Source organism: Ylistrum balloti, unplaced genomic scaffold, assembly GCF_031769215.1.
Source record: "Ylistrum balloti isolate Yb309-2 unplaced genomic scaffold, AGI_CSIRO_Ybal_v1 Utg371268, whole genome shotgun sequence".
Lineage (NCBI taxonomy): Eukaryota > Metazoa > Mollusca > Bivalvia > Pectinida > Pectinidae > Ylistrum > Ylistrum balloti.
The window spans coordinates 699,902-725,144 of record NW_026782683.1 but is presented as its reverse complement, the minus strand read 5'-3'; the positions used below and the strand labels follow the sequence as shown (position 1 = coordinate 725,144).

Genomic DNA, 25,243 nt, shown 5'->3' with positions numbered 1-25,243 from the left:
TTGAAGGTGGAGAGTACTGTGGACAGACAGGTTTAACACTCCCGTCAGGCCTGTGTATGGCTGGATACTTCTGTGATTCTGGATCTGCTACAGCAACACCATCTGGTGCTGGTGGAAACAACTGTTCTGCAGGCTATTTCTGTCCGGAAGGGTCGACAAACCCGACCCCCTGTACACCAGGGTCATTCTGTGGCAATGACCTCTTAAACATGACCTCTGGCCTTTGTGACCCTGGATACTATTGTACCCAGATGGCCACTGTTTCTAACCCCACTGATGGAAACGTAACAGGTAAGTGATCTAGATATTGGATATGGATTTACATGATGAAGAGATGAGGTATAGAGAAAAACAAGGATTTTTTTTCTCATGGTTTTGAAAAGTGAAATCCATATTACCATAAAAAATACAGTATGTTGGCAATTCCTTTTTCAGTTTTGGTTGAACTTTGAAATCTTGAACCTTCAAAGTATACTTTCATTGTATTTTAATACTGTATACGGGAAATGTTTTGCCCATGTTGGATTTTTGCCTTTTTCATCAATGAGCAGGGAGGGCAAGTTTTAAAAGGAGCAAAGATTTGCTACACTTATATAACCCTTTACTTAAATCCTCAGACGGCAGAATGATGTGAATTCATGTATACTGGTGTAAGGTGTGAAAATAATCTATAGACGGAAATGTTGTTTGCAGTATTGAGAACTATTTTTAGATCACTGAAACCTTATTTAGTACAATTATTGTCTTAGTACGCAAATAGGGAAACTATTATTGTTGTTGATAGAAAAGTCATTTTGAATTGAAATTGATGCACGAAGGTGAGAATGATTGTTGTCTTTTGATATATTCATTAGATATAATAAAAGTATATGGAAAAAATAAAAAATCATCAAAAGAAAAATGTGTTACGTTACCGCACTGATTTACATAAAGATGAAAAATTTTCCAGGTGACATCTGTCCTACTGGTACCTATTGTCCAGCTGGAAGCACCGCTCCTTTGCTATGTCAGTCTGGAACCTATCTCAACAGCACAGGAAATGATGCGGACACGGATTGTATTGCCTGTGTATCTGGAAGTTACTGCAGTGGTAGTGGAAATAGTGTACCAGATGGACTGTGTAGTGCTGGATATTACTGCCCAGCTGGTCAGGACAATCCAACCCCCTCCAGTTATAACTGTACCCAGGGACACTATTGTCCTGAGGGAAGCATTGCACCCATCAGATGTACTTCAGGTTCCTACCAGGATGACATTGGACAGTCCTGGTGTAAGGCGTGTCCTGCTGGCTATTTCTGTGACAGTACCATGGATCCCGTTGTGCTTTATAATAACTCCTACTGCCCTACCGGGTTTTATTGTCCAGAAAACACAACAATGTCAACACAGTTTCCATGTCCTTCTGGAACCTTTAACAATATCACACATCGTACAATGGTGTCTGATTGTACATCCTGTAGTGGAGGCATGTACTGTGACCAGGTTGGTCTCACACTCCCTGTAGCAAGTTGTGCTGCTGGGTATTTCTGTTTGTCTGGTGCAAATAGTTCCACACCAAGCCAAGGTGTTGAAGCAGACATCTGTCCCCCTGGGTTTTACTGCCCCCTTGGGACTGTCAGCCCACTGTCCTGTCCCCCAGGGACCTATAACCCAACCACCGGACGTCAGGCAGTGGATGAGTGTACCAACTGTACAGGTGGAACTTACTGTCCCGACTACAACATGACAGCGACTGGATCAAATTGCCAATCTGGTAGGAGTCAATCAGGGTTACTTCCCTTTGATTTAGCTCTTTGTAATCTCCATTTTCTGTTTGATTTCAAAATACTATTCTGATATTGGAGATTGTAAGTTTGATTATCATACTGTTTTGTTCAATGAAAGACAAGATCATAGTTAAATTTTCAATTTTGATTAAACAGATCATTGATTATCGATTACACACATTTGTCCAAATTTTTTAGTTCATTATTGAAAAGATGGCCTAATATCATGCACAAGAATAATATTTGATGATTTACTCATTTTACCAGGTTACTACTGCCCCACCAAAGCTGATGTAGCTAACTTCCTTCTGTGTCCGGAGGGATCCTACTGTCCTACAGGGAGTGACCAGCCAATACCGTGTGCTGCTGGCTCATTCTCCAACATGACTGGACTAACTGCTCAGTCAGGCTGTACAAACTGCACAGCTGGATTCTACTGCCCGAACTCAGGTAATCTATATGCATAGATAAGTGAAATAGGTTTTAGTTGATAATGGCTACTCAAGGTAGTGGAAGAAACATTTCATCAATTATTTGTTGTAAAATTTAATTGGTTCAGTTATTTTATTGCTTTAGTCATTGTCAGACCTTATGAACATCAAACAGATTACAACTAACAAGTAATGGTATTTTGTCTAGGTATGACCGAGACATCATTACAATGCTGGGGCGGTTACTACTGTCCAGAGGGAATGGCTGCCCCCAACCCAGGGGCCTACATCTGTCCCCGAGGAATGCATTGTCCAAATGGCAGTGAAATATATAAGGTAAAAAATACACATGTATATCTGTCTGTGTTTTATATTTTGTTGTGTTAGCATTTAAAGTAAGTGTACTAAAGTTTTATGAATATAGATATATGTGTGTAGTACGTAGATGTACACATGTGCTATAAATATAGTAACACATGTGTAATACATGACATCATTATATTATTTTCTCCAGAAATTTTATACTTCAGAGAAGAATTTTTATGTTTTTTTTTCTAGGAATGTCCTGATGGATTTTACACCAACTACACTGGAGCCTCGTCATGTGACGTATGTCCTGCTGGTTTTTACTGTCTTCCTGTCCAGCCCGCCAATGACACACTAAATGCCCAGTCCTGTCCTAATGGCTACTACTGTCCAGCTGGTTTGTATACTCTGTGTAATGGTAGAAACTGTTTAAAATTTCACTACAATCTTTATGTATAGATGACATATTCACTCTCTTTACTAAGTATTTATATAAATGGCCTGATGTAAAGATAAACCATATAAAGTGTTGGGTTTTGTGTTTTGAAGTACATATCAAAAAAGGACGTTGTAAATTGAAATATGCATGAGATGTGATTTATAACCAATTTTTTCTAGGAACTGGAATCAATTGGATGTCATGCCCGAGTGGTTCTTTCAGTGACCAGCCAAGTCTGTACCAGGTCGACCAGTGTAAGGCATGTACAGCAGGGATGTACTGTCAGGGTGAACATCTGACTGCACCTACTGCAAACTGTTCTGCAGGTAAATAGTCGTCATTTACTTCCATATTCACTGTGAATTGCTTTTCAAGTAAAACAGTGGTCCTTTACTCACGTGTTACTGCAAACTGTTCTGTAGGTGGAGAGCGAACTTTCCAATCACCCATTCCAATACAAACATTTGTAGGTCAGACCAGTGATCTTTCCACTGTTCCACAGCTGAATATCAGGGACTCTTTCATTTCTCTAAATTAAATGTACACCATTTTACTTTGAACAGGATACTATTGTACATCAGGAGTAGACCGTCCACAACCAGGAGCGAGCAATGACAGTGTAACAGCTAACTGCACTTGCCCAGAACAAGCCTTCTACACTGGAGTGGGCGGGGAGTGCCCCTTGGGTCATTTCTGTCCAGAGGGTTCGGCAACACCTACACCTTGTGCGGCCGGGACGTACGGCGAGGCTACAGGACTGTGGGAGTGTGCGCCATGTCTCCAGGGATACTACTGTCTGGTCAATGCCTCCGAGTACCTGTCCACCCCATGTCCTCAAGGTCAGACTTATAAACTATTGTCACACTTGTTTGATATTCCACTTCTGCTAGAAACACAATTCAAGCTCTGATTTACTTCTGTCATGGTATTATACAGGGTCTATGAAAAGCATGTATAACACAGATGTTACACAGGAATAAGACTAGAAGATTTGTCACAATTTGAAAAAAACTGGTTTTATTATACAGGGATAATAATGAAAAAAAGAATCTTCACAAGTCAAATTACGCAGGATTTGTTACTAGGCACCAGTTTTGTTTCACAGGAGTCAAAATACATCAATTGATGTTATTTCGTTATTCCAGGTCACTACTGCCCTAATGGGACATCATCCAGTACCCAGTACAGGTGTCCACCAGGGACATATAATCCAAACACACATGGAACGTCCCTGGCGGACTGTCGCGACTGTGATCCAGGACAATACTGTCAGGACTACGCCAGCACTACTCCTACTGGTAACTGTTCGGCCGGCTGGTACTGTGTAAGTGGATCGGACAGCCCGAACACCACCACAAATGGTGGTATCTGTCAGCCTGGCTACTACTGTCCTGGAGGTAGGAAGATTATTATAGACATCAAAACTAATGATACATCTTAGAGAGTCACTGTTTACTGTACTGTTGCTCTTTCTTGTTTCTTTGTTGTCTTGGAATATTTTTTATCTTAAAGGCTCAGAATCTGGTTAAATTTTTTTCATCAAAAAGGCTCAGAATCTGGTTAAATTTTTTTCATCAAAAAGGCTCAGAATCTGGTTAAATTTTTTTCATCAAAAAGGCTAAGAATCTGGATAAAAAATGTTTTATCTTAAAGGCTCAGAATCTGGTTAAATTTTTTTTTTCTTAAAGGCTCAGAATCTGGTTAAATTTTTTTTTTCTTAAAGGCTCAGAATCTGGTTAAATTTTTTTTTTCTTAAAGGCTCAGAATTAAAATGATTGCAATTTGAGAAAATTTTCATTGATTTTGTGGAAGTTTAACATTGAAAATATCTATATTCAATTTTCAGGATCCAGCAGCCCCATACCATGTCCTGGTGGTAAATACTGTCAGTTTGAAGGCCTAGATACACCCACAGGGAACTGCTCAGCTGGCTACTACTGCTCAGCCAGAGCATCTACCGCCACTCCCCCAGGGGACAGCACTGGTGATATCTGCCCCCCAGGGTTCTACTGTGAAGAAGGATCTCTTTCCCCGACCCCCTGTTCACCTGGCACATTCAGTCCAAGTACAGGAAACAGAGCTGTCAATGATTGTCTGGCTTGCTCCTTTGGAGAATTCTGTGGTGACTACAATCTCACTGCTACAACAGGTTCGTAGCTTACAAAACTTCTTCATTAGAACTATAAGGCAAAGATCATAAATGTTTATTATAAGTCTACTTGGTTAAAAGGCATCAAGTTTAACAAAATTTCAACAGCTTACAATTTAAACAGCATTAAACAATGAATTCTACTATACCAGGACTCAAAATCAATTTTATGGCAGGTTTTACCACACAAATTAGCGTGATTAAAACTTGATTTTTGGCCAATATTTTAAAAGGGGAATAACTGTCAATGTTATTAGAATTGATACATCATGAAAATATGAATCTCGATATTGATTCTGAAATGCATAGATTTACTGTTTTCTGTGTTTTTATGATAGCTCTGTTTTTTTTACCTAGGTAACTGTACCCAAGGATATTACTGTCCGGAGGGACAAATAACAGACACACCAAATCTTTGTACCACTGGTCACTATTGTCCCGAAGCCACCTCCAGCCCAATTCTATGTCCAAGTGGATTCTACCAGGACCAGACTGGTCAGTGGACGTGCAAATTGTGTCCAGAGGGCTACTACTGCGATAACAGCTTAGGAGTCGTAGTCATCAATGAAACCATCAAGTGTCCAACTGGTTATTTCTGTCCATCAGGTCAGTGATGTAGGAGGGGCTGGTGACAAGTGAACTCAGAGACCTACACATAATACTCGGGTCAAATTGGGAGAGTTGGCTTTTTATAGAACGATAAAATAACATTTGTTTACATTTCTGGAGAAATATTATCATTCCAAATTGGTGTGATGGCATATTGTAGTGATGGTGTGAAATATAACTGACCTTCCCACAAAATTTAATATTTCACTGATGTTAAAGACATACAGTATGATTTTACCACTGTTGTGTAACAGAACAAAATATTACCAATATCAATAAGATGTAGAAATGTGGCTTTATATTTAGGGGTAATGACTTTACAGAAGTCTGTTGTTAGGTGGGTATATATATCATGTTAGTTGACGTATGATAAACCAAGATGGTGGTAGTTTTCCACTTATAAAAAATATCATTTTGTCAGATTGTAAAAATGGTAAATTTTTGATATTTGTCTACAATGTTTACAAACTAAATTCATTAATTTGTATAATTTTTCAATAATTTCAAAATTGAAATAAGTATTTATATTAGGGGCGAGGGATTTTTACTTTTTAGATATACATATATATATATTATAATGACATGAGTTGATACTTCTCAAGGACAGCTATTTTGGGTTAAGCACTTTGGAACTATGTTTTTGTCCAAGTTGCAGTATATGTAATGTGAGATCTTGTAACTTAAAGGCACGGTACGGAGTGACCAATTCCCCTGCCCTACCGGTACCTACAACAACATGACAGGATTAAATCAGAGTTCTCAGTGTACGCCCTGTACTGGAGGGTACCACTGTAGCATAGCCGGCCAATCAGAACCTGTCGGACTGTGTGCTCCGGGATACTTCTGTAATCTGTATGCAGAGCTGTCCACTCCAAACAACACAGGCTTCGCTGGCATCTGTCCACAAGGTCAGAAATAAAAAACATAAACTGATTCAATTTAAAATTAATTAAGTTTTTCAGACAAAACAATCTTCTTGTGTATCTTAAGAATGAAAAGGAAATATGTTTATTGCTTATTTCAGTGTCAATAACATTTTTCTATTTCATAACAATGTAAAATTTTGTGTCTTTCAAAAATAAAATTACCGTAAAGGTTTTATTGTAAAGCTTGCTGTAAAATAACATTACTGTGGAAACAAATAAATGAGTTTTGAAGACTCATGTTTATATTCAATGGTATTATGAAATATTGAGATTTTATTTGAAATGAACAAAATTGTAATAAGTATTGAAAACTTTGACGGAAATCAAAAAAAATATATTAACTTTAAATGGTTTAAAAAAATTCAACTTGATATAAATTTTGTGTTATATTTATGTCATATATGTACATTATATATTGTGAAATATCATTTTTATTATAAAAACTTGAATACTAAATATATTTACAGGTTCCTACTGTCCAGAGGGCACTGTAAACCCCTTAGACTGTCCGGCTGGGACTTACGGTGGCCTAGAGGGCCTAGCCAATGAAACTCAATGTACACCATGTACCGGCGGTCAGTACTGTGAGATTCCAGGACTGACCTCACCACAGGGACAGTGTACAGGTGGCTACTTCTGTACTGGAGGGTCAGACTCCAGGGTCAAGGAATTGTGTACAGCTGGTCACTTCTGTCCAAGCGGAACTCAGACACCTGAAAGATGTCCAGAGGTTAGTTGTGTTATTTCAGTTTTGACAGCATTTAAATCAGGATTTGTGTACAATTTACACCAACTTAAATATCTTCACTCTAAATATAGAACAGTGAGTGATACAGGCAATATGGGCCTCTTGTTAACATAGTAAAGATGAGTAATACGGGCCCTATAGGCCTCTTGTTAACATAGTAAAGATGAGCAATACGGGCCCTATAGGCCTCTTGTTAACATAGTAAAGATGAGTAATACGGGCCCTATAGGCCTCTTGTTAACAAAGTAAAGATGGGTAATACGGGCCCTATAGGCCTTTTGTTAACATAGTAAAGATGAGTAATACGGGCCCTATAGGCCTCTTGTTGCCAATTGATATTTACTTTTAATAAAGCTTTAGAATTTGAAAAGTAATAATTTATTTGTGAAATAATTTAGAATGTGATAGAATGAAGTGACATATCATGTACATTGTAACATATGATGAAGAAACCATTTTCCTTTTACTGTGATATAGAATGTAAGTATATGAGACAGTCATTGATTGGTCTGTTTATTTTGTTACTAGGGAACATTTAACCCCTACCTCGGCCTAAATAGTTCTGACTACTGTACCCCATGTACAGAGGGTCAGTATTGTGAGACGGAGGGTCTGAATGCTACAACAGGACCATGTGAGGCGGGATTCTACTGTCCAGGAGGACAGAACTCTTCTCGTCCAGCAGATTATCCTTGTACAGTTGGTCATTTCTGTCCTGTTAACTCCTCACAGCCTACACCCTGTGCCAACGGTACATACATGAACCACACCATGGCGTCCGAATGTTACACATGTCCCGCAGGCTGGTGAGTGGTCTCCCTTGGTCATTGTTTATTTACTTATCTATTTTACAGGTTCTCTTACTGTTTTTTTTAAAACCTCATAATCATGATCTATTCAGGTCTGTATGAATGAACTCAAGGTACTTCTGCTTTCTGAGTGCAAGTTTTTTGTATTACTGTCAAGTAGTCTGGCCAAAATTTCATATTTGTTTGAGTGTTTGATCAGGATTTTAAGTAATTTGTATCATAAGACGCCTGTTGCTTTAGAATTATTGATCTTGTAAATTGTAAGCAATTTAAAATCTATAGATAAATGAACTTGATCGTGCATGGTAGGATCCAAGTTTGTGTTTGTATATACATTTACAAATGTTTGTTGGTATTTACAAATGATTGCATGAATTTACATTTGTTTTTTAGTATTAACAAGTATTTACAATTGTAGATAAATATCTTGTGCTGATATCTGATCTTTCATGTTTTTCTTTTCTAGGTACTGTCGGTCGGGTAATCTGGTTGACTTATGTCCAATCGGTCACTTCTGTCCAGCTGGCACAGGATTTGACTGGCAGCAGTGTCCAGTTGGAACCTTTAACAATGAAACAGGCTTGTCTATGTCCAGTGAGTGTAAACCATGTCCAGGTGGGAGTTACTGTGACTCCTTAGGGATGTCCACAACGACTGGTTTCTGTGATGCTGGTCATTACTGTGAATATGGTGTAGACAGACGTGATCCGACAGGAGGGAATGCCACCTTCATCAACGGCACTTGTCAAGTACCAGGTAGAGACATACTGACATTTAGTCTGTTCATCAGGTGGCAAAATATTTCAAATTCCTTAGTCCATGTATTGCTGTATGATTTTAAGAGAAAATTTAGCTTTTCATACCTGTATAGTGAGGAAGAATTAAAAAAATGAAAATTACTCTTATTTGTACAAGAGTCGATAACTAATTTTAACTAATTTAGTATTCTACCTATAATTAAAAAAGAATTTGAACATTTTCTATATTAAGGCATTTATACATGTCAAGAATGTGGACACCATGTAACAAACAGTAAATTTTGAATTATTTGTGTCAGGTGGAGAGACTGGAGTGGGCGGGATCTGTCCCGAGGGCCACTATTGTCCCCAGGGGACAACCACACCCCTTCCTTGTGGTCAGGGAACATTTAGCAATGTCTCTGGTCTAGCTGTTTGTCATCAGTGTCCTGCTGGATACTACTGTGTTCAGGGTAAGAATATTGTCGAATTTGATTAAATTGGAGGAGAATTATTACCAAAAAAGGATATAAATTCTAAATGTAAATTATAGGGAAAAAATCCAATCAATGTTTAATAATGATTATAGTTCTTAATTAATGATATGGGATTTCTATATTTCGAAATTTTAATTTGTTTTGATTTCTGTGTAAAGAACCAAATGTTATGATGTATAGGCCACACTTATGGGTTATTTATGTACTCTACTCTCTGACAGACAAAAACAAACAAACATGGCCAGAATTCTTTCACATAACATTGGTTCAGTTCCTGTAGAAATACATGTGATTCTTGCTGAGGTCTATATACAGAGACAAGGGAGATCACTCTAATCTATGTCTTCAAATGATGATGCTGAATTATTTATCCAGGGTCTGTGACCTACGTGGACAGTCCTTGTCCCTCAGGCCACTATTGTCCAGCTGGTACCTATGTGTCCACCCAGTATCCATGTCCTGCCCAGACTTTCTACAATCTCACCATGGCCCGTCAACTCAGTGATTGTCTCCCCTGTCCAGGAGGAGAGTACTGTGCCACCAACGGACTGTCAGCACCAACTGGCCTTTGTTCTCCAGGTAAGTCTACATTTATATACCCTTCTACTGTGTGTCAAATTGCATCACGTCACATTGTATCATGTGACGTCACGTCCCGTTCCAAAACAATAACATCTCTTGAGAACAGCTGAACTGATTTGGTTTATAACATCAAGTTCTACACCTGATTAGCTTTTTGATTATATCGGACCTGAGGCATTCATGTCTTTATAATAAAGACGTTTTCTAGTCTCTGTTAGTAATGTGATCCATTACACAATATCCTCACAAAACAGCTGTTTTACTTGTCTACTTTTCCAATAGTTTTACTTATTAAGAATTTATTAAACTTTGTCTCTGATTGTCTCAGTATTTATGGATTATCTCCAGAGAAACTGAGGTTAATCTTTCGATTTTATAAATGTTTGTACACTTACTAGAAGTAATTAAACTAAATAACCAGCAAAGATAGTCTACCTAATCTATTTAAAGTCTAACAGTTGTATGAGGTAAGAACTGACTGTAAAGCTTGGCTGGGTCTATGCCCTGGACTGGGATGTCTCAAACTGATTGTAAGAGTTTGATTGGTGAGCACAAAGCTTGCCATGTACTGACCAGTAAAACTCTTAAACAAGGGTTGAGTATCCCTGTCCACAGAAAAGACCCATATTTTTTCTTACTTATTTTAAGAACAGTAAACAAATTGTAAAATCTATTGATAACATTATTAGTTTGTAACATGCAAATTTTTTAACAATTGAGGAGGTGGTTTCTTATTTTCGTAAATATTTTGCTGTTTTAGGCTGGTACTGTAGCAGTAACTCCAGTCTGTCCATGCCATCTGCTCCTGAAGGCGGTCAGTGCCAGGTCGGATTCTTCTGCCCTGAGGGTTCTTATGAATCACAGCAGTGTACCCCTGGCAAGTACTGCCAGACAACAGGACTTGACACACCCACCGGAAACTGTTCTCAAGGTAACTATGGAAACAGAATTTTTAAAGATGTTACAGTATTGACTTTTTTTTTAACTGAAGGATTTCTGTTTTTATGCTCAGATGATAAATTGAGGACATTTCAAGACTTGTACTTTAAATTGTAACATGCATATGGAATTTATTTTTTGAATATGTTTAAACACATAATTACATGAACGTAACATATTGGATTTAAGATTTTCTTTATTATATAAAGCAAACTCATTTTCCCTCGATCATTGGCAAAATTTGCACCAAATGTGACATTTATTTCACTAGGGAGACCTTCATGCAATCTCAAACATTTGTGATGTATACTTTGTGGTGTAACTACACTTGTGTAATGCTATATTTATATCTTGGAGATAAAGTGTTAGAGTTAAGATCCGAATCGCCTGCCCCGACCTCGTAAGGTTTCCTAAGGTACTCTGATTTCCTCCAACAGTAACACCTTTCAAGTGTTGAGAGTTGATATCACTGATTTTGCAGTTGTAAAATAAATTTTATATTTATCACGCTTACCATTACAGGTTACTACTGTACACTAGAGGCCTCAGTAGCCACGCCCACAGACAATGTGACCGGGGCTGTCTGTCCATTCGGACACTACTGTGAGGAAATGAGCTCTGCCCCCTCACCTTGTCCCGTTGGGTACTACCTGGACGTCGTGATGCAGGATCAAATCAGTGATTGTAAGATATGTATTGGTGGAAATTACTGTCCAAGCTCCGGAGCTGAACTGCCCGCTGGAAACTGTTCTGCGGGATTTTACTGTCCAGTAGGTCAAAACTCATCAACACCTGATGACTACAGGTAATTGTAAACTGGTCTTCTATTGTAAATCTCAGATTTTGGAACTTAAAGCATAATGTCAACCTTATGGGGGAAAAAACAGAGAAAATGGGGGAAATCAATGAGGAATCCAAAGAACATTGATGACAACAAATTAACCAAGATTCGTCTTGTATGTCTGTTGGGTTTTTTTCTGTATGAACATTGGATTACTGAAACATAGAACCAGTGAACCCATGTAGACGAAATGTTACTTTATTTTGTGACGATAAAATTGTTTCTCCATTACTAGATGTCCAGTCGGTCACTATTGTCCCGTGGGATCTGAGTCACCGATTCGCTGTGAAAATGGAACATACCAGGACCAAGATTCTCAGAACACCTGTAAACAATGTCCTGCAGGATACTTCTGTGACAACACCATGGGGATTGTCGTACTTGACAACAGCACCACTATTTGTCCGATGGGCTACTATTGTCCGGCAGGAACTCGATACAACAATGAATTCCCATGTCCTATTGGCACATTCAACAACAGGACTGGTGTGAGTCAAGCGACCGACTGTACACCATGTTTGGGCGGGTACTACTGTCCCATGGTTGGCATGGTGACGCCGGTGGACATGTGTGATGCGGGACATTTCTGTAAACAGTATGCAAACATCTCAGCTCCTGATCAAGGTTAGTTAGAATTTTATATCATAATAAACTCATATCTCTCATTAAACCCAGCTTTATCTTTTTCAGTTCAGTAGAAAAGTAGATAAATATCATATTACTGTCTATCTCCTAGTTAGAGTAAGAGAGTTTTGGACGATAAATACACAGAAATTTTGTTTATACCACAAAATGACCTGTTTCCATCCTAAAGTAATTAGAGATTTTCACAATTCAACCACTAAACCTAAGAATAAGGTGACCATGTATTTTCAATAACCGTTTCAGGACTCATATATGTTGAGTAATGATAGGTTTTTGTTTATCTTATTTGTTAAATGCCAAACAAGTCTGATTTCCTAATGCTTAAACAAGTTGTCATCTGTCTAATCATTCCGTAAAGTTGACAATCAAACAACTTACCATGCACATACTTTGTAGGAGCTGATGCTAACATCTGCCCTGAGGGTTCATACTGTCCTATAGGAACGTCTACACCAATTCCCTGTCCCAAGGGTACATACAGCAATGGTACAGGCCTGCAGGCTGAAGCAGACTGTACCCAGTGTCCTGCAGGGTGGTACTGTGACCAGCCAGGCATGCTCAATGTCACCGGACCGTGTGAGGGAGGGTAAGATATGCAATAATAACATCCGTTATGAATTAGAAGCAAATATGAAAGTTGTAATTTCATAGATAACTTACAAGATATTACAACTGATGATTTATTCGGTTAACCCAGGTATTACTGTGAATTCTAAATATGTACTGTTAACCCAGGTATTACTGTGAATTATAATTCTGTACTGTTAACCCAGGTATTACTGTGAATTATAATTCTGTACTGTTAACCCAGGTATTACTTTGAATTCCAATTCTGTATTAATTTGTAACTATCACCAGGTATTACTGTGAATTCTAATTCTGTACTGTTAACCCAGGTATTACTGTGAATTATAATTCTGTACTGTTAACCCAGGTATTACTGTGAATTATAATTCTGTACTGTTAACCCAGGTATTACCGTGAATTCTAATTCTGTACTGTTAGCCCAGGTATTACTGTGAATTCTAATTCTGTACTGTTAACCCAGGTATTACTGTGAATTCTAATTCTGTACTGTTAACCCAGGTATTACTGTGAATTCTAATTCTGTATTAATTTGTAACTATCACCAGGTATTACTGTGAATTCTAATTCTGTACTGTTAACCCAGGTATTACTGTGAATTCTAATTCTGTACTGTTAACCCAGGTATTACTGTGAATTCTAATTCTGTACTGTTAACCCAGGTATTACTTTGAATTATAATTCTGTACTGTTAACCCAGGTATTACTGTGAATTCTAATTCTGTATTAATTTGTAACTATCACCAGGTATTACTGTGAATTCTAATTCTGTACTGTTAACCCAGGTATTACTGTGAATTCTAATTCTGTACTGTTAACCCAGGTATTACTGTGAATTATAATTCTGTACTGTTAACCCAGGTATTACTTTGAATTCCAATTCTGTATTAATTTGTAACTATCACCAGGTATTACTGTGAATTCTAATTCTGTACTGTTAGCCCAGGTATTACTGTGAATTCTAATTCTGTACTGTTAACCCAGGTATTACTGTGAATTCTAATTCTGTACTGCTAACCCAGGTATTACTTTGAATTATAATTCTGTACTGTTAACCCAGGTATTACTGTGAATTCTAATTCTGTATTAATTTGTAACTATCACCAGGTATTACTGTGAATTCTAATTCTGTACTGTTAACCCAGGTATTACTGTGAATTCTAATTCTGTACTGTTAACCCAGGTATTACTGTGAATTATAATTCTGTACTGTTAACCCAGGTATTACTTTGAATTCCAATTCTGTATTAATTTGTAACTATCACCAGGTATTACTGTGAATTCTAATTCTGTACTGTTAACCCAGGTATTACTGTGAATTCTAATTCTGTACTGTTAACCCAGGTATTACTGTGAATTATAATTCTGTACTGTTAACCCAGGTATTACTGTGAATTCTAATTCTGTACTGTTAACCCAGGTATTACTGTGAATTATAATTCTGTACTGTTAACCCAGGTATTACTGTGAATTCTAATTCTGTATTAATTTGTAACTATCACCAGGTATTACTGTGAATTCTAATTCTGCACTGTTAACCCAGGTATTACTGTGAATTCTAATTCTGTACTGTTAACCCAGGTATTACTGTGAATTCTAATTCTGTATTGTTAACCAAGTTATTACTGTGAATTCTAATTCTGTATTAATTTGTTACTATCCACAGGTATTACTGTGAATTGTCCTCTAACCATTCGAGGAGAACCATCTGTCCGGGAGGCAGCTATTGTCCTGAAGGATCAGGCTGGCCCACACCTTGTGCCATAGGGACATACAGTAACACTCAGGGGCTTGTCAATGCTACCCAGTGTACAGACTGTGACCCAGGGAGCTACTGTAATGATACTGGTAAATAGTTATATAAGATATTGTTGAAATATTTTTAATTTCAAAACGAAATCTCAAATTTTATTATAATTGAACTCCAGAATATTTTTTCTTATAATTGAAATTTACTTCACAATGCAGGCTTGACCCTGCCCACTGGGTTATGTGATGGTGGTTTCTACTGCCCTGGAAGAGATTCTGTGTCAAACCCTGTTGCTACGCCTTGTCCGATTGGTCTTCACTGTCCAATAGGAAGTGGCCTACCAGTGCCATGTGAACCTGGAACCTTTGCCAACTTTACTCAAGCGTCTGCTTGCCTTATATGTCCTGAAGGTTTCTACTGTGTACCTGAGGAGGTCATCCAAGGTAAGTAGTCTTCAATACAGATACGGTTGAAGAGGTAATTTGCTTATTCTCATGTTCTGTCTTTCAGTAACTGGCATTTTGTGGTCAAGTCCTGTCCTGTATTAAACCCTAAAAGTTCTTCATCAGTTTTTATTTTTCAAAATTTATCTAAAATATCAAAATGTAAACTTGACGGCAAAACAAATATATGCATAGTACTGATATATTTTTACAGGTAATTCATCATCCGGTCACCGTCTCTGTTCTCGTGGATTTTACTGCCTCGCTGGTACAGGTCGTAACGAGTCAGCATGCCCAGCAGGGACCTACAGTAACCAGCTTGGTCTTGTTGCGGAAGCAGATTGTCAGCAGTGTACAGGAGGCATGTACTGTGATGTCACTAACCTGACTGCACCTGTTGGGGATTGTGCCCAAGGGTTCTTCTGTGAGTCCGGCGTGGACACAGCTACACCAACAGGAAACCACACAGGAACCGGCGGGATCTGTCCTATTGGTTTCCAGTGTCCACAAGGCACCGTTGTACCACAAGGTTGTGATGCTGGATCATACCAGGTAGGAACCGTCTTGTGTCAGTGGTGATCTGTTTTAGATGGCTATTGTCCCTTAAAGAATTTGATTTGCAGTTAATTCTTAAAAGACCTATAGTTCTGCAAGTGACTCCTAAATCATTACTGCCTTTAGAATTTCAGGTAGGTATCTTTATTTAGTTTGTCTAGTTTTATGACCTTGAACTCTTTGAAATGTATACATCTGGAATGCAATTTTTCTGACCCTCTGACCTTGAAAACCATGAAATAATCAGTTTTTCTGACATTTTGACCTTGATTTTTGTTAACTAGGATGAGAGTAACCAGGCTTCGTGTAAATCGTGTCCAGAGGGCTACTACTGTATAGCCAACAGTACGACGTATGCGGACAAACCATGTCCATCTGGTCACTACTGTCCAGCTAAGACCGCTTTTGACATCCAGTTCCCATGTCCAGCAGGAACCTTTAACAACCTCACTGGTACAATATCTACCCTTGACCTTGAAATAAAAAAGATACTGTTTAGCACTTTGAAAACAAAAAGCTATGTACAAGATATCTCATGGAAGCTCTAAAATATGAGCTATGATTATACTGTTTACCAGGAAATGTTCGTCTTTTTCGTCCCAGAACAGGGAGGGTGAATTTAAGATCAAGGCAAAAATTTGTGTATAACAACCTGTACAAGGGCAAAATTAAATAGTATTTGTTTTTGATTTGTAAGTTTGATTGTATCCTAAAACAATAAGATAGTGGTTAGCTCCCTTTAGAGTGGAAATGATGAAAAATGTATACAGAAGGACATTAATCAAAGTCACCTTGAAAACATTTGGAATTTAATGTGTGAAAGTCTGTGACACAGTGTCTGTATTTCAAGACATTTCCTACTTTCATACACAGCCCAAGTGGGAATTCTTCATTTCAAAAATTCAAAATCTTTACAAAATACATATATTTAAAATGCTTTACAAACATGTCAGCGTTTTTTCACCTGTTTACAGGTAAATCCAACACCAGTGCCTGCGAGCCCTGTACCCCCGGGTCATACTGTGGCTCGCCAGGCATGAGTTCTCCCACAGGACTCTGTGATGCTGGCTGGTATTGTACATTGGGTTCCAGCCTCGCCCAAACTTTAACAGATGGTGGCAAGTGTGTAGCAGGTATGTTGCTGTGTTACATTCTGTTCTAAGTGACCTACAGGTCATTAAATCTTACTTAATCAGGCCACATAACTTGAGACAGTCGAAGATCCAATTCCAAGAGTCTTTTTGCTAGTACTTATTTATATAGCTCCATTAGGTGTGAGTGGTTAAAGTTAACATTTATAAGTCCAAAGAAAAAATTCCCAGTACACTTTCTAAATTGTAACTTGTCAGTATAAAGTGATTTTACTACCATATATATATTGGTTTGTCTTATAACATTACATCTACACTTACCAGCTAATTCTATCTAACTCTGTGATATATCACACAAGAAATAAAAAGGCCATCGTCCATTTTCATAAAAAGGTACTCAGACTCAAATACTTGTCTCACTATATAATAGGTTGTAACCTGTCTCACTCTGTAATAGATTGTAACCTGTCTCACTATGTAATAGATTGTAACCTGTCTCACTCTATAATAGATTGTAACCTGTCTCACTATATAATAGGTTGTAACCTGTCTCACTCTGTAATAGGTTGTAACCTGTCTCACTCTGTAATAGGTTGTAACCTGTCTCACTATATAATAGGTTGTAACCTGTCTCACTATATAATAGATTGTAACCTGTCTCACTCTGTAATAGGTTGTAACCTGTCTCACTCTATAATAGATTGTAACCTGTCTCATTATATAATAGGTTGTAACCTGTCTCACTATATAATAGGTTGTAACCTGTCTCACTCTGTAATAGGTTGTAACCTGTCTCACTATATAATAGAAAAACTTAACCTGATGTCATTGCAGTGATGTGTATCATGTCTAGAATATACTGAATAATATTTGACTATGAGAATGATCTCCCTTAGAGAATTTTATTGTAACAGACACCATTGTAGTAATCTGTCCATATTTTTCAAATTTATTTGACTAAGAGAGTAATCTCCCCTACAGGAACTTACTGTCCCATTGGAAGTTCTGCCCCAGTAGGATGTGACCCTGGCATGTATTGTGATATAGATATGATGAGCACACCCGCAGGGAACTGTTCGGCAGGATATTACTGTAATTCCAACTCTACCACAGGACAACCTACAGGTACCGGAGGTAAGGAACTTTATTGGAAACTGAAGTGTTTTGTCCAGGTTTTTTTTAAGACCTTTTCAGTTTTAAATGAATTATTCCACTCAACACCCTTTTTTCATTGCAATATTTTAATCCTCCTCCTTATTAATCCCTTACTGGTGAAGTGGGCGGTAGGAAGTGGGCAGAAGGAAGTGGGGGGTTGAAGTGGGTGGGAAGAAGTGGGGGGTGGGAGTTTTAATTTTACTGTCTGTCTGTCCATCCATGCATCTTTAAACGTTATTCAGTGTTCTAGCAGCTTAATTCCATGAAGGATTTTTTGTCAAATCACACCATAACTAAACATCAAGTTATCTTGTACATATTTGAGTTTGAGGGTTGTAACTTGTGGGGGCCAGTATGAGACATGCATTGCTTCAGCAATACGCATTTTGCTTGTTTTCTCTGGAAAATCTTCTAAGAATTCTAAAACACAACATGATTATTACTTGTCATTATTTGTAATTCTTTCACTGTGGTATATTCGTGATTGTCATTGCAGTCTCTGATTGGTCGCAATAAGGTATTGTTTTATTGGTAGAAATCAGGTAATTATTTGATTGGTTAAAATTATTTCATGTAAAGAATTTGATAACAAATAGTATTTGATTGTCTGGTAATAAGGCTAGTGACCACACTGGTTACAATATAATATGTTAACACCCTGGGCTTTAGTTACAGTATTAACTGGTTAACACTTCAGGCCCAGGTTACAATATTACTATAAATATGTAACTACTGGTTTACAGGTGACCGATGTCCAATGGGCCATTACTGTGTGGAAGGAAGCTCCGTTCCTGAACCCTGTCCTCAAGGTTACTTCCAGCCTAGCATGGCTGGTCAGAATGTCTCCTGGTGTCTGCCCTGTACTGCTGGTTATTTCTGTAACAGTAGTGGACTGGCTACAGAGGATGGAATGTGTGATGCAGGTAAAGTGATTTATAGATTTTAGTGTAAAATGGTGAAATTTTAGCCTTTTTTCTGTCGATGAATTTTACACTTCATCAGCTTTGTGATTAATATACAATGTATCATTATTGTTTTGTGTTACGTTTAAACTGTGAATTATAATTCAACAAACAAACAATTATAACAAAAGCATAAAATAAAACTTTATTTAGCACAATTAAATTGGATTTTCTATTTCAATGATTTAAGAAGCAAAACGTGCAAAGATAAGACCAGCGCCATAAGGGGCAATACAGTGTATAGTGTGTGATTTATCTGCATCCTGACACTTCTGTGTTGATATTTAAATAGAAAATTTTAACAGATGTTTATAATATTTTGTATTTGAAAGCTATTTCATTGCTTCACTTATTCTGTAAGTATTCGGCTGAAACAAGGATTGTAGTACCAGGGAAGTATAGTTTAGAGTTATCTCCTCTTGTTTTTTATACCTAAGGCTACTACTGTCCAGAGGGCCAGATTGTGAGGAACCCAAGTGCCTATGAATGCCCAGTAGGATATAAATGTCCGGTGGGTTCTAGCTCCTATCAGCTGTGTCCAGCGGGATTCTACCAGGACGAGGTTCGACAGTACACATGTAAGGAATGTGTTGAGGGCTTCTACTGTGACAATGCTTTTGGCCCTATTTCTAACTATACAGACTATATCTGTCCAGAGGGTCATTACTGTCCTAATGGCACAAAAGTGGCAAACGAGTTCCCTTGTCCCGTGGGCACCTTCAACAACCAGACCGGCCTGAGATGGGACACAGAGTGCATGCCCTGTACAGGTATGACCACATTTACCCTTTATGGCTCCAGCAGAAATAGTGTTAAAAGTTTTGATTTCAAACACGTTTGATATTTGTTTTACTTTTTAAGTTGCTCCATACATTACTATATATGATTTTAAATAGGTTATTGTAAAAGCTGATTTAGATGTGTCACTTCTTATTATATTTGTCCACTAGGAACATGTGTAATATTGACACCAGTGTTAAAGCCTCTTGTTTGTCTCTTGCAGGAGGTCTTTACTGTACAGCTGGCACTGTCGTCCCGTCTCTGCCATGTGCTGCCGGATACTACTGTCGCTCAGCCGCACAAACAGCCGCACCATCTCAAGGGTCAAATGCAGACCCCTGTCCAGTTGGTCATTACTGTCCGGAGCAGACAACTGAACCCATCAAATGCCCAGCAGGAACCTTCTCAAATAACACCAAGTTGATGAACCTGACCGACTGTAACTCATGTACAAGAGGTTTGTAGCAGTCAAGGTCATTGTCATTCAGGCTTTTAATGCCAGTAAGATAAACAGGGTAAAGGTCATAGGTCACTGTTAAAGGTCAGTAAGAGGTAATAGGTCAGTTTTGTTTGATAGATTTTTATGAATAAGATATTTCTTAATATATTTGTGTGATAAAAGTTTTTTGTTATATACCTTTGTTATTGAGGTAAGGTCAACAGTATTCATCATTTACTGTGAACATGGTTATTTCTATGGGGGTTTATTATGCGATTTCAATAGGCAAATTTTACTTGAGGGTCATTTTCGTAATTGATGTACGGTAAACCTTAGATCAGTAGTGTAGGCAGGTAGTTTGAACACATGATTTTTTTAATGAAAACAATCAGTTTCTGTCTAGTGTTAGTGCTAACCCTCTTAAGTCTTATTTCACTTACAATTCAAATTGTTTAAACATATCATGTGATCACACATCTAACTTTTGATTGGTGTTCCCTGTGGTCATCACTGGTAAACACTGTGGATAGGGAATTGTAAAGTACCATAGCAAGCACGAGATACTGTCAAATACAATGCACACACATATCACTTAATTAACATTGATTGTCTTTTTTTCATAATTTGCCATCACACCATGCTCACTGACAAAACTTGAGGTCCAAACTCTATTTTAAAAGCAGTCAGTATATATAGACCACAGAATATCGCCATTTGTATTATCAAAGAACAACAGTTTTTAACTTCACATTTTGATAAGAAAATTATTTTAAAACTTTCCCAATTTATTATGTATAATAAATAATTATAAGACTTCTAGACATGCTTTGTAAACACCATTGAGATCATTTTAAGTAACATAAATCTGTAATTATACTGATATGTCAATTTCTGTCCATACACCAATAGACTTGTGTTTTTTAGGGCTACATTTAACATGATATCTCCATTGCAGTATCCAATGTGATAACAAACATAATAAAAGCTTTGATTTCTTAACAGTGAATTAACGTAGCAGGAACATATTCCAAAAGATGATTATAGTCCAATTGAAAATGCCATTACCAATCAGTAGTTTCCTTCCTTGCTAGGAAACTATCAAACACTTTGTCATGATTTTGGGCAATGTCAACACTGGTAGTTTGAACTCTGATTTATTTTCACAAGCATAATTTTGTATAATGTGAAGTTTCAACGATGTTAATTTAATTTTGTTCAGACTCGGGGTTTATTTTATCTTTACATATTTAATACCTATTTTGATATGTACATAATAACTCACAAATTTTCAAGCCTGGGTGGAATTTTCATGGCAAATGACTTCTGCATATTATATTTTAAATTTCCCCGTTTCACAAATTTCCATGTTTACAGTATTTGTCAGCAATCACTAGATCAAAGGTTATAGGTCAAGAAGATATAGGATCAGGGTCATAGGTCACTGTTGTTTTCTAAAGTTGAATTTTTTCTTCACTTTTTTATTTAGGCTGGTATTGTAATGATTCTGGATTGGTTGAGCCGACTGGGCTGTGCACAGCAGGTTTCTTCTGTATAGAGGGATCTGATAACAACGCTCCTCAGATCTGTACAGCTGGACGTTATTGTGTCGAGGGCACTCACACACCAGCACGATGTCCAGCCGGAACCTTTTCTAACAGTACAGGACTGACTGCTGTAGGGGAGTGTACAAACTGTACCGGCGGTAGTTATTGTACACAGACAGGATTAACAGATGTTGAAGGCAACTGTACGGCAGGTTACTACTGCCCTGAAGGTCAGATATCCCAAGTTCTCACTTTATCTGGGTTTTTTATTATTATCATCTTTTAAAAAACCATGGAGGACAGATTGATCATTGAATATTTAAATCACTGTTAACCAACTTTCTATCTTGCGCAGTTAGGTTTCGTAAAATTTGAAAACAAAGCATATTACATATACAAATCAATTTTCTCACATTGAAAATCAGACTGAGGGAATGCTTTGGTGAAGGTGCAATTTTCTTTCGAAAATGATTATATCATTGTTTGGTAAACCCCTACAGGTTGAAAATTCTGTTTGATGAACTTATGATGATTTCAACTTCCATTTTATAAATTTTCCATTTATGGATGGCAATATTCCTGCATCCCCAACTTTCATGGTGTTTACATATTACTGTTGATTCGATATTCAAGGCTTTGTTCTCAATATCATGATTTTTATGTAAGATGTCGGCAGCTGACAGCTTTACTCACAGCACAAGGTTTCAATAGATGCAAAATGATAGATATTATTGGGAGTTTGATGGTAGTAAGAATTCAAGAGAGAAAAAAACATTTTCTTTATGCGATATAAAGTTGAACAAGTTTGATGCTAGTTATGATGCTGGTTGCTTCGTGTTTGTTTACCTTGTTCTCATTTGGGACACGAATTACTTATATTGACCAGCATTTGAATGATGTATGTCTTTGATGAAGTAGAAGACACTTACTCTTCCAGAACACCTGGTCTTGTTATCCTTGTCCTTTTTCAGATATCTTCTTGTAAATTATTCTTTTGTTCATATTTTGCCTGAGTTTCATTGAATTGGAGTTTGAATTAAAATTCTTTTGACATGTCTGTACATTCTTTGTTTCTGTCTTTCTCCTTTTTTTGCACTTGTTAACTTTTGCAATTGCCACATCATGAGAAGTTCTTAGCTCTTATTTTTCTCAAAGCAAAAAACAATTAACTATCTATACTGTAATTGTTGCTTATTGTCCATTTTAAATTCTGACAATAAGCTTTCACATCATTTTAAGTCCGTTCTGTGGCAAAGCTTGATGTAAACTTATGTATTAAAAAATTACGTGTGCCAGATATCTTTGATATGTTGCTGAATTATGAAGAATATTGGAGCTCTAAATCTTCAAACAGTTTCCATTCAGGAGAAAACAATATTAAAGAATGAACACTCTATATATCTAAGATTGCGGCTAGGTTCCTGTAAAACCCTGGTAAAAACAAGCCGTAATATACTACTTGGATAGTGAGAACTTCTCTTTAGCTTGATTGGTTGAGCGTCAGACTAGTAAGTCAGGGGTCCAAGGTTCGAATCCTAGTGGAGGCATTGAAATAAATAATGACCTCTGTTACAGATGGATACCTGAGGTATTCTGTAGAGCTCCTTATAATAGTGGTGAAAACATGTCAATGAATTAGTCCATAAATAGACTACAACAGGTGTTCCCGGATGTTGAGAATCCTTCATTTTTTCATTAAGTTTTCATTCAGATAATTTTGTACCTAATAAGCTATTATTGGACATTTCCAGGATCAAGTATACACAATGCGGTCATCTGTCCTATCAGCCTACATTGTCCAGAAGGAAGTGACCAGCCTCTCGCCTGTACAGCTGGTACCTACACAAACAGTTCAGGAATGTCTGCCTGCATCACCTGTCCTGATGGGTATGTTGGATTCCTTTACTATCAGTTTCTTACTTTCTCTATTAGATAAAGTTTCTCTACATAGTTTATAAACATAAGACGTTTATTTGAGCCGACCTTTGAGAAATACCACTTTGTACTGTATTGATTCCTTCACTGGTTCAGACAGCAGGGATGTATTTTTGTGGATGGTATATAAAACTGACCCTTATTGATCTTATTTCTGAAGTATCTGTTGTCAGATTTCATCCATCCTTAGAAATAGCAAAAAAAATAAAACTCCTTGGAAATGAGAATTTTTACAGTATCTCTCATTAAGTTGTGTAATGTTGCCTTCAGATTCTACTGCGTGGCCCAGAACGTCAGTGCTTCAGTTCCAGTATCAGGATATTATGATTGTCCAATGGGTTACTATTGTCCTGCCGGAACTGGGTTAGATTGGCAGCCTTGTCCAATGGGAACCTACAGCCAACAGACCAATTTGTATAGGGTGTGTATATATATAGCTGACAAATCAACTTGTGTGTGTATATAGTGTATTAGGTATGGATGTTCCTATATTCCTTAATCTACAGAATTTCCCCGGGGAGAATTGCACAGGTTAAAACTTTAAGCTACAGAAAAGTACATTTATTCATCTTTTTTTTGACAAAAAAGAACATGAAAACATTTTGAATTGCTTTTTTGTGAAATTATTGGAGTTTTGAGGTTAGAAGATTTATTGATATGAAGTATATATACCCAAAATTTGATAAATTTAAAATATCTAAGAATGATATTAAAGAATAATTGTATAAAACTGATTTGTAGGTGAACCAATGCCTAGACTGTGATGGTGGTTACTACTGCTCAGTAGAGGGTGCTAATGTCACTACAGGCCTATGTCAGGCTGGGTACTATTGTCAGTCAGGCGTTGACCGCCCCAACCCTGACAATGCGGCCATTAACAGCACATATCCAGCTAGCTGTCCTCTGATAGGGGGACACACAGGTCTGTATATCTATTTATAAAACAAGGCTATCATTATATTTCTACAGAATGGGTAGTAGATTATATCAGACTGGTTTTGATTGGTTGACATATACTAGTACCTAATTTATGTTAAATCCTGATTGGAGGTTCTATATTCTCTATACATGCTGTAGGTCTTATTTAAATGCTATTTAGAGACACATTAGGAATATGAAAGTATATCATATAGATATAGCTGTTCTTAAATTATCTAAAAAAACATATTTTGTTCCAATTTCCCTAAAATAATAACTAACACACTGTATATTCATGTATTAATGATAAAGTCAGTGACCTATATTTAACACCTTTTTACTCTCAAGGTTATGGTGACATTTGTCCCCTTGGCTATAGAATGCTGTATACAATGAAATCAGTGACCTATATTTAAACCTATTTACTCTCAAGGTTATGGTGACATTTGTCCCCTTGGCTATAAGTGTCCCCAGGGCAGTGATGCCCCTATAGGCTGCCTCGCCGGTGAGTACCAGGATGAAACAACTCAGAGTACCTGTAAAGTCTGCCCAGCAGGTGAGTCAGAATCTTTTAAATTTTCAGCTAATAAATGAAACTTAACAGTAAAATTGCTGTATTCTTAAACAATCTTACTTTGATAAGACATTTTAAACTTCACAGT

The 25,243-nt window shown here is 37.3% G+C and overlaps 1 protein-coding gene across 1 annotated transcript in view; it reads left to right on the top strand.

The window, feature by feature from the left end:
- LOC132561707 (uncharacterized) overlaps window positions 1-25,243 on the top strand; it is a 161,663-nt gene that overhangs the window by 77,028 nt on the left and 59,392 nt on the right. Inside the window, exons 46-79 of the mRNA XM_060226406.1 lie at window positions 7-291; window positions 950-1,753; window positions 2,034-2,216; window positions 2,406-2,533; window positions 2,756-2,900; window positions 3,122-3,268; window positions 3,506-3,781; window positions 4,088-4,339; window positions 4,789-5,091; window positions 5,449-5,697; window positions 6,387-6,608; window positions 7,094-7,356; window positions 7,903-8,180; window positions 8,650-8,939; window positions 9,241-9,393; window positions 9,793-9,996; window positions 10,760-10,930; window positions 11,461-11,743; window positions 12,015-12,403; window positions 12,821-13,010; window positions 14,676-14,857; window positions 14,978-15,202; window positions 15,417-15,754; window positions 16,042-16,210; window positions 16,732-16,890; window positions 17,830-17,982; window positions 18,747-18,926; window positions 19,403-19,735; window positions 19,969-20,202; window positions 21,671-21,958; window positions 23,480-23,615; window positions 23,934-24,084; window positions 24,405-24,585; window positions 25,015-25,137. Of these exons, the coding sequence (XP_060082389.1) occupies window positions 7-291; window positions 950-1,753; window positions 2,034-2,216; window positions 2,406-2,533; window positions 2,756-2,900; window positions 3,122-3,268; window positions 3,506-3,781; window positions 4,088-4,339; window positions 4,789-5,091; window positions 5,449-5,697; window positions 6,387-6,608; window positions 7,094-7,356; window positions 7,903-8,180; window positions 8,650-8,939; window positions 9,241-9,393; window positions 9,793-9,996; window positions 10,760-10,930; window positions 11,461-11,743; window positions 12,015-12,403; window positions 12,821-13,010; window positions 14,676-14,857; window positions 14,978-15,202; window positions 15,417-15,754; window positions 16,042-16,210; window positions 16,732-16,890; window positions 17,830-17,982; window positions 18,747-18,926; window positions 19,403-19,735; window positions 19,969-20,202; window positions 21,671-21,958; window positions 23,480-23,615; window positions 23,934-24,084; window positions 24,405-24,585; window positions 25,015-25,137 (8,067 nt within the window). The remainder of the gene's footprint in view (window positions 1-6; window positions 292-949; window positions 1,754-2,033; window positions 2,217-2,405; window positions 2,534-2,755; window positions 2,901-3,121; window positions 3,269-3,505; window positions 3,782-4,087; window positions 4,340-4,788; window positions 5,092-5,448; window positions 5,698-6,386; window positions 6,609-7,093; window positions 7,357-7,902; window positions 8,181-8,649; window positions 8,940-9,240; window positions 9,394-9,792; window positions 9,997-10,759; window positions 10,931-11,460; window positions 11,744-12,014; window positions 12,404-12,820; window positions 13,011-14,675; window positions 14,858-14,977; window positions 15,203-15,416; window positions 15,755-16,041; window positions 16,211-16,731; window positions 16,891-17,829; window positions 17,983-18,746; window positions 18,927-19,402; window positions 19,736-19,968; window positions 20,203-21,670; window positions 21,959-23,479; window positions 23,616-23,933; window positions 24,085-24,404; window positions 24,586-25,014; window positions 25,138-25,243) is intronic.